This window comes from Micromys minutus (assembly GCF_963924665.1).
Source record: "Micromys minutus genome assembly, chromosome: 1".
NCBI lineage: Eukaryota > Metazoa > Chordata > Mammalia > Rodentia > Muridae > Micromys > Micromys minutus.
Window position 1 is genome coordinate 157502338 of NC_137969.1, and position 16941 is coordinate 157519278.

General features: G+C 41.7%; 1 protein-coding gene across 1 annotated transcript in view; it reads left to right on the forward strand.

The window, feature by feature from the left end:
• The window catches only part of DTNB (dystrobrevin beta), a gene marked incomplete at its 3' end in the record, with an annotated part of 190990 nt that overhangs the window by 21592 nt on the left and 152457 nt on the right, over positions 1-16941 (forward strand). Inside the window, 2 exon segments of the mRNA XM_080914824.1 lie at positions 1936-2016; positions 7248-7461. Coding sequence (XP_080770950.1) covers positions 1936-2016; positions 7248-7461 — 295 coding nt within the window.

Consider the following 16941-nt stretch of genomic DNA (forward strand, 5'->3'; position numbering starts at 1 on the left):
TGATCTCTGCAAGGGCAACAAGTGCTCTTAACTGCTGAGCTGTCTCAACGGTTCCTAAATGCAGATATTTTAAAACATAAACTAGGGGGAGCCAGCCTTTGCCTTTTACCATTTCTTTTTGAATCATGTCATTGGTTTTCCTACTTCACTCACTGAGGTGGTGACCTTTGAGAGGTCTTGACTTCAGGGCTTCATGTTTTCTCAAGGTTTTGCCCTCCTGCCACAGGGAAAGATATCCTTTATGTGCACCTGTGCTACTGCTGTTTTATGTGCATGGGGCAAACCACAACAGGAATGTCTGTGCCCAGTGTCTAGAGTTGGGTCTCTCCTTCGTAGTCAGATTGTTGAAGATCAACACATGATGAACTGCTTGATGACCCTGTGCTACTGCTCTTGTGGGAAAAAATTTATTTGACATGCTTACAATAGTTTAAGCAACTCAGACATGGTTTTATCTGAATTCTTTATGTTTTACTCCATTTTGTTTTTCATAATGCAATATGCAGACTAAATTATAAAGGAAAGATTATCGTGGCTCATGCTTCTGGCCTAAGTTGCAGGGCCACATCTGGAGATGGTCTTCTTGCTGGCAGGGTCCTGAGGTGGCTGAGGGCACTCCATGAAGAGAGAGAGGGTGTAAGTAGGGTGTCTTCTGGTGCCCTATACGTCTGCTTCTTCCACTGGTGGGTAGTAGTAGTTTCATTTACTTATTGTTTTTTTTAAAGTAGGGTCCCAATTGAGTTCATGTTGTAGTCCCCTTGGCTTTTCACATGCTGACATTACAGGCATTGGCCACTGTTCTTGGCTCCGGCTTATCTTATGTGTATGTGTGTGCACCACATGTGTGCTTGGTACCTGTGGAGTCCTTACGCCAGCATGGGATCTCTCAGAACCAGAGCTATGGTTGGTTGATAGCCACCGTATTCAAGAACAAGTGGAAGGAAGTACTTTTTACTTTTTTACAAAATAAAATTTACCTTTAAAACATTTTTTTTCTTTTTACAAAATTGAGACAAGTTGTCATTACGCAATCTCATTATGCAGTCTTGGCTGGCCTGGAACTTGCTATGTAGACCAGGTTGGCCTCGAATTCAGAGATTTGCTTCCCTCTGCTCCTTGAATGCTGTGGTTAAAGATGTGTGCACACTCAGTGATTTTTACTTTTTGATAGGAAGATGCAGCAATCTATGGTGCTCCATGCCTGTAATTGCAGCTCTCAGGAAATCATAAGGTCAAGGCCAGGCTGGGTACATAGCAAGCTCAAGGCGAGTGCTACTTAGTGAGACATGCTTGAATAAAGAAAGCCTGGGTATGACCCCCTGGCAGAGCATTTGCCTGGTGAGGTGGTAGTGGTACTTTGTGAGTAGATGTATCGTATACTAGAAGCAAAGAAATACCATTGTGACCAATTATAGAAAAGGACAGGTGACCACAGAATAAGAAGGGGGCTTTAGAGTTGGCTGCTCCGGTTCCCTCTACCCATGAGGCCACAGCCAGGAAAGAGATCTGAGGCATGGCCACAGACAGGTCCTGTTGTAGTCAGACTGAAGCCGTAATTTAGAGACTTCTTTTTGACTCTGTCTCTTCACCTCTTTGAAATGGGTCTCACTTTGTAGTATAGGCTAGCCTCAAGCTTGTAGCAGTCCTCCTGCCTCAGCCTCACTGAGTGGCTTGGAGTTTACCTTCTTGACTCTAGACTCTTTGCCCTCCTTTGCTCTGCTGTCCTTTCCTGGTCCTGTAGCTTACTAACTGATGCCACTGAGTGTGCCCCTCTCCGAGTTCTCTTGCTTAGCAGAACTGTTGGCAGCACCTTGGCATGCAGTGGCAGGTGCTAGGTGTTCCTTCACCTCTCCTTTCCCCGTGTGCATCACACCTCCACCATTCAGCAGTGGGACGCTCAGCGCAGCTCAGCTTTTCACTTTGTCCTTTTCTCAGGTGCTCAGAATTTTGATGTCATCCGACTATCAACGTACAGAACAGCTTGCAAGTTACGATTTGTACAGAAGCGGTGCAACCGTAAGTCGTGTCTTATTTCTTCAATGGGCAGGTAGAGCTCCTGATATTGTGGAATAATTTCAATATCTTCCAGGAATATTGTAAGGTTAGTTAAATTTGTTTGTCTTTTTGTAAAGATTTTATCTGTATTGTTTTAGAATTATGTGTATAAGTATATGTGTGCATGTGAGCATGTGCACCCAAGTGTAGATGCCCCAGAGGTGAGAGGTAGAGGATCCCTGTAGCTGGGGTTATAGGCGGTGTAAGCCACCTGACGTGCGTGGGTGCTGGGATCTGAACTTGGGTTCTGTGGAAGAACAGTAAGCTCTTAACCACTCAGCCATCTCTTTAGCTCCACTTCTGTTTGACTTAAATACTACACATTTGTCATTTTATCTCTGTGTCCCTTAAAATGTTTAACAAAATTGATGTCATAAGTAATGTTGCTAGAATGTAGATTTTTTTATACATCCTAATTTATTTATTTTGTGTGTTTATGTGTGTGTGTGTGTGTGTGTGTGTGTGTATCTATCTGTCTGTGTGCAGTTCACAGAGGGCAGAAGACAATTTTTAGGAGTCATTTTTTTTTTGTTCTACCATGTGGGTTCCAGACACCAAACTCAGGTCTTTGGTGTGCGTGTGTTTACTTCTACTCTGTGCAGCTGAGCCTGCCCCACTCACTAGCACTAGGGATTAGTTCCAGGTCCTGATGTGACCTAATATTAATGTTATTCAAGTGGGAGAAAATATTTTGTACAAAATTAATTTTGGATTAAATTTAGTATAAATTTACTATAACACAAATCAACCGATTTTCATAGTCACTGTTATCATGTGGATTATAAACTATATACAAATGAATGTACACATGCATATTCTCTTGCTGCCTGTGCACATGTGCTTTTCTTGTGTGCACATGTATTATGAGAGTTGGTTTGCATAATGGAAAGCACATTAGCTTAAGAATTGAAACACCTGTTTAAAAAGACTTAAGTTTTATCATTTATTATAAACAAGTAGCTCTAGCCGGTCATTTTACATAGGATAACTTCTGTCAGATGTTAAGACTTAAAAATCCTTTCCATATACATAAATGAATAAATCTTTAAAAGGGGGATGAGAAGGGTGGAGAGATGGTTTAGTGTTGAATAACACTGGTTGCTTTTGTAGAGGTCCTGAGTTTAATTCCCAGCACCTGTAATGGTTGCTCACAACCATCCGTAACATCAGGATCCCATGCCTTCTCCTGGTTGCAGATAGATGTAATGCAGATAAAAAACACCTATATATAAATTAATAAATATAAAAAAGAATTAAATATCCTGGCAGGTTTGGGATGTGGTGGTGCACACCTTAGAGGCAAGCATCTCTCCTTGAATTCAAGGGCCAGCTTGGTTTATATGTTGAGTTCCATACTAGCCAGGGCTACATAGTGAGACCCCGTCTTGATTTAAAAAAAAAAGGCTTATAAATCCTAAATTCTTAGAGCTTATGCTGTCTTGGGTTGCAGCCATTTTTTTTTTTTTTCATTGTCATTTCCCAAAGCATCAGTTTTCCAATCATGGATGACGACCCATTAAGTGCTTCTTGAAGTTGCTTTGATGGGTGGTAGCTAATGTAAAGTGTGTAATATAAAAGAAGAATAGAGTGCAGCTAGGAAGGTTTAAGAAAGGGCTTATAAAACCTTGGTGTACCTAGATGTATGTGTGCATGTGCATGTACGAGAGGGAGCGAGAGGAGGAAAGGCAGAGAGAGTGATGGCCTGGTATTAAATACATCTGTGGACGAGTGTGGGATGTGGCCACAGCTCGAAAAGCATTATCTTATAGCAGCCATGTGAATGAAAGTTTTTATAATTTTTCCCATAGTTATTCTTGGGAGAGTTTTATCTGTGTATACAGTGTTGTGAGCCTATACGGTGTTAATTGTCTCAGTCAATTTCCTGTGCCTGTGCTAAGATACAGTGACCAAGACAGTTTATAGAAGGAATAGTTATTGGAGGCTCACAGTTTCAGAAGGGGAGTCTTGGTCTATCATGGCTGGGAACATGGCAGTGGACTGGTGGGCCTGGAGCTGGAGCAGTAGCTGAGAGCTTACGTCTTACTCCACAAGCACAGGACAGGGCGAGCTAACTGGAATGGCTTAGGATTTTGAAATGTCAAAGTTCACCCCTGCAACGCACTCTTCCATCAGTTAGATTTCTTCCATGGTGGCATGCATGTGGGTATTGTCCTTGTTCAGTCTTGTTTGGGCAGCCATGTTGTTGAGACTTCATGGCATAGTAGCTTTCCTGCCATGTAGAAGGCACATTATCACAGCAGACTTCCTGGTCCTCTGACTTGCACCCCCTCTTCTGTGCTGTTCGCTGAGCTGTAGGAGTTATGTTATAAATATATCAGTTGTGGCTGGACAATACATGATCACTTACTTATATTCTGCAGTTTGATTGGCTGTGATTTTTTTGTTACTGTCTTTGTCTGGCTAGACCAGGATGCAAGCTCTGCAGGACCTGGCCAAGTGGGGAGGTTGCCACATACCGAGCCTTTTAAGTGGGCTGCTGGGGTTGGACTCAAGTCTTCATGTTTGCACAATAAGTGTTCTTACTCACTGGACAGCCATCATGTCCAGCCCTTGGTTGGGTTTGGTTTTGTGTTTTCAACTCTCTGACACAAGGTCTCTTGTATCCCCAGCTAGCTTGAAATTCTTTATGTAGCTGAGGATAACCTTGAACTTTTGATTGTTGCATTAATTATTAAATGGATGGCTTATCCTTTTATCACTCCTGAGGCCTCACTCCACAGACGTTGCTCTAGTGTGGAGCCGAGCACGCGGACTCTGTCTTATAGTCTGCAAGCCTCATTTTCCACAAGGATCCCTTCCCAAGAGGTTCACTCTGCTTGCCCTGTTGCTTCTGTCCCGGGTGGATACAACTGCCCCGGAGTGTTCCTTTACTTCACCGCCCAGCACAAACATGACTCCAAAGGATGGTAGCTTTTCAAGCAGGTTTATATATTAAATTCTCAATCCACAAACCCTCTACACAATAAGATTACATCCAATAGACAAAGATACAAACTGTCCTTCTATATGAGATAAAATGACCTATAAAAACCCTTAAAATATTCATATCTACCTATCACCAATTAAGTCAACCAGGATCTAGATCCTCTATCTCCAGCTCCATCTTGATTCCCCCAAATCTCTTTCTCTCCTCCTCTTCTGGTTTCCTAGCTTTTTCCCTGCCTACCTCTCTGCTGTCCAATCATGTATCACCTTAACATCAACCCACATTTGATCCTCCTGTCTTTATTTTCCATGCTTAAAGAAAGGTGTGTGTGTGTGTGTGTGTGTGTGTGTGTGTGTGTGAGTGTGTGTGTGAGTGTGTGTGTGTGAGTGTGTGTGTGTGTGAGTGAGTGTGTGTGTGAGTGTGTGTGTGTGTGAGTGTGTGTGTGTGTGTGAGTGTGTGTGTGAGTGAGTGTGTGTGTGAGTGTGTGTGTGTGTGAGTGAGTGAGTGTGTGTGTGAGTGTGTGTGTGAGTGTGTGTGTGTGAGTGTGTGTGTGTGTGAGTGTGTGTGTGAGTGAGTGTGTGTGTGAGTGTGTGTGTGTGAGAGAGTGTGTGTGTGAGTGAGTGAGTGTGTGTGTGTGAGTGTGTGTGTGTGAGTGTGTGTGTGTGTGAGTGTGTGTGTGAGTGAGTGTGTGTGTGAGTGTGTGTGTGTGAGAGAGTGTGTGTGTGAGTGAGTGAGTGTGTGTGTGAGTGTGTGTGTGTGTGAGTGTGTGTGTGTGTGAGTGTGTGTGTGTGTGAGTGTGTGTGTGTGTGTGTGTGTGAGTGAGTGTTCTAAACCTGTGTACATGAGGGTGATCATGCCCACATGTGTGTGCCCTATGGAGATCAGATGACAGTGTGTTGTCCCTAGTCATTTACCACCTTAGTTTTTGAGAAAGTGTCTCACTGAATTGAAGCAGGCTTTCAATTTATAACAATCTTATCTGCTGAGTGCTGAGATTGTAGGCATGAGTGACCACACCCAGCTTCTTTTTATTTAAAAAAATTATATAATATGATATATATAATACACGTAATAATGTAATATATATTCTTATAAAGCACAAGAGTTTATTTAAATTTGGTTGAAGATCCAGTGTGGCTAATCTCCTTTTGATTGCTTATACGTGAGTGGCTTGTTTGGATGCTTGCAGGAGTTTCCCACCTTTCCCCACTAGCTCCAGCATCGACAGTGTTTCTGTAGATGCTTTATGGCAGGTGGAGGGCGCTTCTGCTTCCTTTATTATCTGAATCCATGTCTTCCTAATAATTGTTCTTCTAAGGAGATAGCCTTTATTTTGACAGGGGGAAGTTTGGCTGAATTCTCTTAGTCTTGGCGCCAAGTCACCAATGTGCTAAACAGGCTTTTTTGTTTTTTGTTTTTTTTAAATGTTTTATTTGTGGTTTTTATTTATTCAAGGAGAAGGGTAGATCCAAGGAGATAACTATCTGATTTGCTCAAAATACAGTTTAAAAGAATTTGTTTAAAAACAAATATAAATTTAGACAAATGGATTTGAATAAACTTAAATCTAAATAAATTTGTCTTTAGGATACATTGTTCAGAGTATTGAGTAGGCTGCACAGCGTGGTCAAGTTATACTTAATATAGTTATACTTCGTTTTAGGGCCTTAGAGAAGAAAATTTGAGATGTAAAATGTTGCTGAAATTGCCAGACTCATATTATAAATAAAGATGATTCAGGATGATGTGGCAAATTGCTAAACAAGCTGAAAATTGGGCTGGCTCAGTGGTTAGAGGCACTTGTCACCAATTCTGATGTATGGCCTGAGTTTAATCCCCAGAACCCACATGCTGGAAGGAGAGAAGCAACTGTTAAATATTGTCCTTGGACTGCCATACATGTGCCATTGCATGTGCATGTCCACCCACGTATGTACCAACAGCCAGTTCTTATGAGTGATTCTTGATATGTTTTTTCTTTTATATTATCAGTTGAAAGGGAGGTTATAGGGGTCACTGTTTACAAAGATTTGACACACCAGTTACTTAATACAGGTGGTCAGCCCTGTTCTGGGGCAGCTTCTTGATGTCCAGAATGAACATTCTATATCTTGTCATGCAGTAGGTTTCTTAGTGTTAGCTAATGAGTTTTTTTAAGCTTAAAAATGGGTTGATCAGTTTAAATGTCCCGTTGTGAGGTAGCTTGTTCTCTAAAGCTGTTGACAGTTTGTTTCTTTTGATCCAGTTCATCTTGTTGATATCTGGAACATGATCGAAGCTTTCCGAGACAATGGCCTTAATACCCTGGACCACGCCACGGAGATCAGTGTGTCCCGCCTGGAGACTGTCATCTCTTCCATCTACTATCAGTTGAACAAGCGCCTTCCTTCGACTCACCAAATCAGCGTGGAGCAATCCATCAGTCTCCTCCTCAACTTCATGATCGCCGCCTATGACAGGCTCGTACCTGCTCACTTCCTTTAAATCCTGCCCATCTCTTCGTCTTCCCCTTCTCATCCTGCCTTGCTAACCCTTGTCAGTTTAGAACCCCAGTTAAGGTGAATTACTCAGTGTAAGTCCTTTCTGTGTCCTGGACCCTCAATGCTGCCCTCTGGCGTGCCTCAGATGCAACTCTGTAATAGGTGTAATAGATGGGAATCATTGACTTGAGTGATATTGTCTGTAACAGACCTAATTCTCTCTCTCCCAAGGAGTAAGAAACACTTAAGCTTCATACATGCTGATGTGACTTTACAGTTGACTTTAAGGCTAATCTTTCTCTACTCGGAAGCACCAAATGCCTTTGGATAGAAGTTTTCTCTTCATCAACTTCTAAGAATCTATTCCAGACTTACTCAGTTTGAAACACTGTATGGTAGACTTCACAACATGAGCAGGAAATTACTTTAGGGTCTCAGTTAAAATGGAGGCAATTTTCTCTACTATAAAACCAGACCAAACCAATCCTAAAGGTTGGAGTGTTGAGCAATGGTTCCGATGTAGGAACCAAGAGCTCCTGTTTCTTCTCACTGTTCTGTGGAGCACTGGATCTGCATGGTAGAGTTAGTGAGAAAGTATGGGCGTGTCAAAGCTAGGTCACATGTTAGGTTTTTTATGTTATAAGTTGGGTATTTTACTCATTTGGTAGAAAATTATTTAAAGAAATTTTAATTTTAAAAATAAGAGTCTATAATAGGTAAAAGTCCCAGAATTGTAAAGTTGTTTAAAAAAAAAATAGGGTTATGCACCAACCAAAGAATACACATGGAGGGACCCATGGCTCCAGCAGCATATGTAGCAGAGGATGGTCTGTTGGATATCACTGGGAGGAGAGGCCCTTGGTCCTGGGAATGCCCCAGTTAGGGCAATGCCAGGGCAGAGTGGGTGGGTTGGGGAGCACCCTCATAGAAGTATGGGGAGGGAGGATGGGATGGGGGAACCTGGGAAAGGGGATAACATTTGAAATGCAAATAAATAAAATATCCAATAAAACAAAAACAAAAAAAATTAAAAAAAGAGATGCCCTACAATGAAGAGATTTTATTTTTATAATCTGCTAATGATTGGCTGAAACCTATCAATGGTTGTCTGAATGTTTCAGCTAGTTACTTTTACTATCTGTTGAATTTATTTTCTATACTTTTAAAAGGGTAGAAGAGAAAATGAAAATTTAGGTAAATCAAGAGACTTATTAACAAAGTTAAAAGCATTCTAATTGAGTGTTCATGTAAAAAAATAGGATTATGGATCCGTACATTATCCTCATGCTCTTTAAGAACCAAGTCCTGTGCTCTAGAACCCAGGGTAGTAATGGTTATCCTTTGTAGATCTCATCATGTTCCAGGCTGAATCACAACACAGATCAATTCAGTAAACAGTTTTTAAAAATATAATAATGAAAGTTACCTTATCACCCAAAAGGTGAGTGGGGATTAAAAACTCTGATTCTGGGCTGGGGAGGTGGTTCAGTTTTATGAAAAGGTATTTGTGGCAAAAGCAGGACCTTAGTATGATCCCAGAGTTGACTTTAAAAATGTCAGGCTTTGTGGTGCATAGCTGAGGTTGGAATCCTCATCAGCTACACAGAAAGAAGGGTGTGGCTGCTTATGGCCAGAACCTCAGTGTTGGGTGGGGTGAGACAAGTGTGTGCTGAGAGCTTGCTGCTCAGCCAGCCTTGCAAAGCTGTGAGCTTCTGATTCAATGAGTGACCTGTCTCAAGGCAGGAAGGTAGGCAGTGATAGAAGTCTCCTGATGTCCTCTGACTTCTGTGTGCACTCTCATGGCCTCACTGTTGATTTTTATGAGGAAAGAAGGAATATGTTTGGTGGATGTGCAGTCAGGTGTGGGGCAAAGGGGTGCTTCTGCAGGCTCCTGCTGAGGCATCCCTTCCCCCTGAAGGACCAGCCACACAATGGTTTAGTATAGGATAGTGTTTATTCAGGGCTTGGGGAAGGGAGTTAAGAGGGAGAGAGAGAGAGAGAGAGAGAGAGAGAGAGAGAGAGAGAGAGAGAGAGAGAGAGAGAGAGAGAGAGAGAGAAGCAGAGAGGCTTGCCATGAGCATGTAAAGAGGAGGGGAGGGAAATGGGGAAAGAGGGTAAGGGACGAGACGGTAGAGCAGGAGCAAAAAGGCAAGAGAGAGAGAGGGGCAAGCAGCCCCTTTTATAGTGAATCAGACACACCCCGCTGTTGCCAGGGGCGGAGCCTAGACAAAATGCCAAGACTCACACTAACACACTCAGTTGTGTGCATCACACACACACACACACACACACACACACACACACACACAGAAAAAAAGAATAGCTGATAGTTTATCAGAAGAAGCAGAGAAGGCTAGTGCTGTGTAGAGCACCCTGGTACTGCCGAAAGAGAGGAGGGGGTGTGGGGGAGGGAGGAGACATGCCTGGAAGAACAAGCAAACAGAACTAGCAAATGCAGAGAGGAAGGGATGTTCTGAGTTAGAGGGGAGCTAGCTTGGTGATTTTCAGGTCAATATGGGTGTCAGAATATATTATTCCCATCTTTATTAACTCAGATCTGCATGTGATAAGAAACACTTAGCTCTCCAGAAATTTAAAGCTGGCTTCTTTGTACTAGAAATAAGAAAGGATCTGATAATTTGAATTTTGTTTTTGTGTATCAGAGCATTTAGTGTTAAATCCTTCACATTTTAGCCATTTTATTGAATGCCACGTTTATTACTTAGGTTGGCGAGTATCTTTGATATGTTGATTACTTTTATTTTAGTTGAGTCTTTCATATTTTTTATTTTTATTTTTTTTAGCATTTATTTATTATATATAAGTACACTGTAGCTGTCTTCAGACACACCAGAAGAGGGCATCAGATCTCATTACAGATGGTTGTGAGCCACCATGTGGTTTCTGGGATTTGAACTCAGAACCTCTGGAAGAGCAGTCAGTGCTCTTAACCACTGAGCCACCTCTCCAGCTCTGTATGTACAATTCTGCAAGGTTAGAGACTGAATTCAGTAATTAATCTTAACTTCTTTCACCTCCAGATTTATAGTTAGTATATTTGTCTAATTGATTTCTCAGTGGTATTGTAGATTATAAAAGTTCCATACAGGTTAGAAACAATTGGAATTTCATATTTTGTTCCTTAAGTGAGTATTTTCTGAGGATTCTTTTTTTTTTTTTAATGTGAGAGTTCTAAGTACCATTTGAGAACTTAAGAAACATTAGACAGTACAGGCGTCTGTGTGTAGGACTGAGTGAAGACCACATGGAGCAGTGAAAACTCGGATAAACTCATTTTCATCCCCATGGTTCCTCACGCTACAGGTGCTGATATCTTGTGTCTGGTCAAGCTGAGAGGCCTATGAGAGAGCAAGGAAATTCATGCTCCTAGCATGCAGGGATGGTGGGGCTGCCTCACTTCCTGCCATGTTTACTTTCTGGGGCTTTTACTCACAACCTCCTTTCTGTTTCTGGCCAGTGTGTTAGTTTAGTGTCTTAGATACCAGGCTGGGAAAGTCTGTGATATCAGGAGTCTGCAGGGAAGCCAGCCCTATGCTTCTGCACTAGCTGGCTCTGGCTGCGTTTCCTCAAGCTGCTCCTGGCTTAGTCCTCTTGTGTCAGCTTTATCCTTGGGCTGACTTCAAAAATGCCTGCCATCAGCTACTACCAACCCTCCTCTTTCCATGCCTAGGTATCGGGAGAGAAGGGGAGGGCCAGTGCTTTGGAATATCCAGAAGTACCCGACCTTCCTCTAGACCTGAGCAGTTGGGCCAAATGTGTTCAGGAGTAGGATTCTGACTTGCTCGTCACTTTCTTCCTTCTCAAAACAATGAGTTTTTCCAAGCCTTGTCTGGTGGTGGCACTTGGACATAATCCCAGTACCCAGGAGGGAAAGCTGGGGGACTAGGAATTCAGGTCATTCTCTGCTTCATAGTGAGTTCAGAGCAAGAAAAATCATTTCATTTGTATGTCTTTCTCTTTGATCTTAGTGACTGTCTCGTGTACTTTTTTTGACTTTTCAAAGCCTAATATTAACTGGTGCTGTTATACTTTTCCTGAGTAAGGAAAGATTCTACAGTATTTTTATTTATGTCTGTTTATATTATTGTGATGGAACATTCTCGTTTTGTGTATCTCTAAAACTAAGCAGACATTTAAAGTTCTTTACTGTTATTATTTTGAGTGTGTGTGAGTGCTTTTCCTGAGTGTATGTCTGTACCACATGCATTCCTGGTGGCTGTGCAGGTCAGAAGAGGGTATTAGATCCCTTGGAACTGGAGTTACAGATGGCTGGGGGCCACCATTGGGTTCTGGGAATCAAACCTAGGACTCTTGGAAGAACAGCCTGTGCTCTTAAGCATGGAATCATTTCTCTGGGTCCCAATTTTTGTTTTTCAAAGAGTTTCTCTTTGTAGCCCAGGCTTGCCTGTATCTCCCAAGTGGTGGGATTATAATTGTGCATGACCACATCTGGCTGTTAATTGGACAGGAAAACTTTTTTGTTCTTATATTTATTTACCCAGTGTGTTTGCACTACGGTGAATGTGTGCCGGTCAGAGGACTATCTACAGGAGCTGATTCTCTTCTTCCACTATATAGTTGGTCAGGCCTCTACCTGCTGAGCCATCTCTACAGCCCTGGACTGCTCTTTACAAAATAGCATCAACATCATTTAATTCATGAGTAAGTTTGTTAATAAGTGAAATGATATCAATTGCATAAGTAATCGTCAAGTGTTTTTGAGTAGACTGAAGATGGCTGTCAGCAGGAACGATTTCCTTCTGCCTGAAGGCTTTCCTTTGCCTGCGCCATGGCTTTATGCATTTTCATCATTTTTCTTTAAAAGTTTTTCTTTATTCTTAAAGATTTTTTTTGACATGCAGTTGCTAATAGACAGTGGGTTTCTTCAATGTTTTAAGAATGTTAAACTTCTTTTTGGTGATTGTTTTTTGAAACTGGGTCTCACTAGGTCATTCTGACTCTCCTGAAACTTACTAAGTAGACCAGGCTAGCCTCACATCACAGATCCACCTTCTTGTGCCTCTGGAGTGCTGAGATTCAAGGTGTGCCTCAAGGCACCCAGCTCAGGATGTGGCTCCTGTCGATGTTAACCGGGTTTGTCCTCTTGGCTTCTTTGCTGTTAAGCTGTTTCTTGGAGCCTCTAAGACTTTTATCATTTGTTTTTTAGCTAGTGTGACATAGCCATGAAATGATTCTCTCTGTATTTATTCTGCTTATACCTGTTCGGCCTCTAGAGTAGGGTGTTTGATGACGCTGTGCATGCTTAATTTTCTGCTTTTATTTTTAAAATTATTTACAGCTTTCTCGTTCCTTTTTATAACCTCCGTATTGTCTCTTAGCGTCTTTTATGAATTTGCCATGTTTCCTCTTTGGGCTTTTTCTTCTAGTATATTTTCCAGGTACTTATTTTCTCTAGATGAGTGTCTAGCCTACACTTGAGCCTTAATGTTAATTGTAATGATTTTCTTTTTAGTTTAAGAAGCTCCAAGAGTTTTAAAATTAATTAATTAGCTAATTAATGTTGATTTTTGAGACAAGGTTTCTCTGTAAACCTTGGCTGTCCTGGAACTCTGTAGACTAGCCTGGCCTTGAATTCACAGAGATCCGGCTGTCTCTGCATCCCTGGAATTAAACACAGGCACAACCAACTTCCCAGCAAGAGTTGCATTTTTGAAAGTAATAAAGAAAAAAAAGAAAGAAAATCCAGTTCTCTGCCAAATATTTTATCACTGTCTCTTCTTCCTTGAATGTGGTTAGCTTCATTTTTACACCTGTACCTTAGCCTATGCACACCTGGGTTTCATATGGTGGTTTTGTGTTATTTGTTGTTTCTGTTTTTTTACTGGTAGTGTCTCCTAGAGTCATTTTTATTTATGATGTGCCAGATGTTACGTGGCACCATTATTATTTTAGTTGTTGTTATTGACAGTTGAGATCTGGGGGACTGTTTTTCTCTAGGTTGGGATATGTGTGTGCTCCTAGAGACCCTGATGGCCCAGGATGACCTCCTTGCTTGAAGCCCTGACATCCTTTGCACCTCTAGGTTGGGCTTCAGGGCTTTCCATGCAAAGTGACACGGGTCCTCCCTCAGAAATTTCAGTTAGTCCATCAGGACAGAGCGGTTCCAGGCACTGTAGAGTACACGGGCTTGCCTCCCTGAGCCTCCAGCAGCTCCTGTGTTGGTAACTCATTATTGGTACACAGGGAGGTGGGTTTGCACATAGACTTTTCTTAATGTCCCCCTTCTCCTCTCTTCCTTTGCTTTATATGAGTATTGTTTAGAATCAGTTTGTCATTACTTGTAGCCCATTATTTTTTTCAAATGTTGTCTCTTATTTTTCTTTTTTTTCTGTCTATTGGCATCATGACATCTATCTTTTCTTTTTTTCTTTAATGTTTCTTACGCAGTGGTTTAGTTTCTTTAAACTTACATCATTTTAGGAAGGGCCTGTCAACTGTGATCCCATGATTCCTTGGGAGCTAGCAACAGCTTATTGCTCTGCCCAGCCCAGAGGGAGAGAGAGTGAGCACTCAGTTGTGCTGAACTACCCAGCACTATCTTAGAAAAAAGTTAAAATTCAAAGTCAGATTTTTCCGGAATATATGTCAATTTCATACCTATCAAGTAAAAAACAAAATCATTACATCAAACAAGTTGGATAATTTATGTATCTAGTTTCTGATGAGGTTAACTTTTGTGAAGTTTGAAAACCACACTAACTATCACTTTAAAGTTGTATTTTTGAAGTTTGTTACTTTGGATACAGTTAAAAGATTTCATAGTTCCCTCTTCATAGTGAATGTTTAAAACAGGACGCAGTCAGTCTCCCCCCACCCCTGCAGAGTAGTAACTGGTTACTCTGTTTAACATAAAAAACAAATGTGCTCCTTAAAATTGGAGCTGCTTAACCAGGAGTATAGATTGGACATTACCGGAAACCTGCTGTCGGGTTCCAGCGTTCCTCGTTAGTGATTTCTGAGCAGAGCAGAGCTGTCCTCCGCGGCAGACATTTCACATCCGAGCGCAGTCTATACTTATGTCCCTGCTTTTTCCTAGATGTCCTCAAGACAACAAGAAAAAAAGCCACATAAAACTGGAATTTTGGTTCGAGTAGGAAAACCTTCCATAACAGGAGACGTAACTCTGGAGGGTCTGGTTGCAGCATTGTTAGGAAATGTCTGGGACGTGGTAGCCTGAGGACGAGTGGAGTTGGCTGTGGACAGCTGTCCTGAGGTGCCGTCACGATGCCACACTGGGTGATGTGCTGCAACACCGAGTCACCAGGAACGGAAAGATACAAGCGAGATACAAGCGAGCTGGAAGCACTCATGTCTTATCCTGGAGCTGGAGCTCTTTCTCCACAAGCCAGCCTGATAGAGGGATAGGCAGATGGATAAAGTTTTGAGCACTAGCTTATTTCAGACTTATTTTTTGGGGGGGTTGTTTGTTCTTTTGCATTTGTATTACAATATATTTTTTTGACATTGTTAAAAGGGCTGGACAAAAACCTTTTTTCTAAGGGTATTGCTTTTGAGTCTCACCTTTGTTCTGTTCTTACAGTGATGAGAGGACCTCTCCAGATGAGCCTGGAAACTTATCTGACTTTACATCAGAACCCTCCAAGGCTCCTGTGCCCATCACCTCTGCCTACACCAGACTCCACAAGCCCCCCCCCAACTTCTCCTTTTTCCAACACAGCATGCTTATTTCTCTTTTGTATACTTTGGTTGCTCCTAGCCCCACACTGATCCTGCCTCAAGAATTTCCGGTCTCCTTTTCTCTGAGTTTACCTCAGTGTTTTTACTCAGTGCCTCACACACTTTCATCCCTCGAAGGACCCAGTTCTTACTGTGCACTTGTCTTGGTTTTCATTTACAAGATGCTTCATTAAGAGCGCCACATTGAGTGGGTGAGCTTGGAACTCTCCGAGGACAGAGGTTCTACTTTATGTCTTTGGCGCCTCAGTAAGTACAGCGCTGGAGTCAGAGTCCAGGTCTGTAAGACTGAGATGCAAAGCTGCAGGTATCTGATTGTGAGAAAATCAAGTAATCTTTGAAGTTATTTTATTTGATTAAGCTGTTTGACGTTCTTAAGTGGATTCTCGACTTGGCAGTTGATTATTGCATAATCCATTCAGCTCTTAAAATTATGATTAATTGGAAAAATATGAGTTTCTGGAAATCAAAGTGAAATGCTCTTTTAGCAACATTGCATAATTGGAGTGGTAACAGCGTTTCTAAACTACAAATCTATTTTCATACAAGAAGTACTGATTTATGGTTGGCAGTATCCATGTAATTGTTTGCTAAAGATGCAGAAACAGTTCATTTAAGTAAAAAATGTTTCTGTAGTCTTGCTTTGAAAGTATTTGTTAATTTGAATATCAAACTCTTAATAGATACTTCAGGATCAGAAAACATCACCCAGATGAGGTTAGTTAGTCAAACCTAGAATTCACATTATTAAACGAAAATGGACACTTTCCCATCAAAGGGCACAGGTGAGGTTTGCAGATGCTTCTGCAGATACCTGCATGTTAAAACCTCACAGTTTATTCAATGTGAGCCATTTCTGTCTAGCTAGGCACAGACCTCATAATGGAGTCTCTTCAGTGTTGGATATTAAGAACTCCTTTTAGAAGTCACATGCAGAGTTTATTGTCAGGTTTATGATAGGTGTGTGAGTCATGGAGTAGCCTGAGGTAGAGACTTAGCTTGCTCCTGTGGAGGTGGGTGCTTGGTGCAGGCTGCTGTTCGGGTGGAGCTGAAATTACAAGTTTCTTTGGAGCCTTTCATTTTAGTCTCTGGGTGGGTTTAATGTGCACTCTTGTGTTACATTTAAAATGATGGCCTACAATCAGTTCCCAGTTATCATAGGCCATGTCATTGAGCTACGTGGTTTGTGCTGAAACTTCTTCTAAACCGTGCCTGTAGAGAATTAGTTGTGATGGAAACTTGTATTTTGCATTAGAAGTAGCAGACCATGGATGTTTGTGAGGTTTGACCATAAGCAGATTTTGGCAAGTGGAAGCTGCCTGCTCAGTGGTAATAGAACATGTGTGGTATCCATAGTAATTCTAGACATCTGGTAGAAAGAATCAAGAGTGAGCTCTTCCCAGAAGAATCAGTTAGCTGAAGAAGATAATCATGGGGTATAGCTTCTATGTGACTATAGTGTCTCTCGCTGCCCCTAATTGTAGAGGGAAAATGCCTGGTTTTAAAAGAAGGTTAGAGAACCAAAAGCAACACTTTCTTTAATTGGGGACAGCATGGGAAGTAGCCAAGAAAAATCCCCATGACAGAGAGGCCAGTGCTGATGTTTCGTTTAGCAAGTAGTGAAGAGGAGGAAGCTAAGGAGTGTTTGACTTTGTATTTTTGTTATCTTACTATTTTTGAGACAGGGTCTTACTATGTAGCTTTGTAGACCAGGCTGGCCTT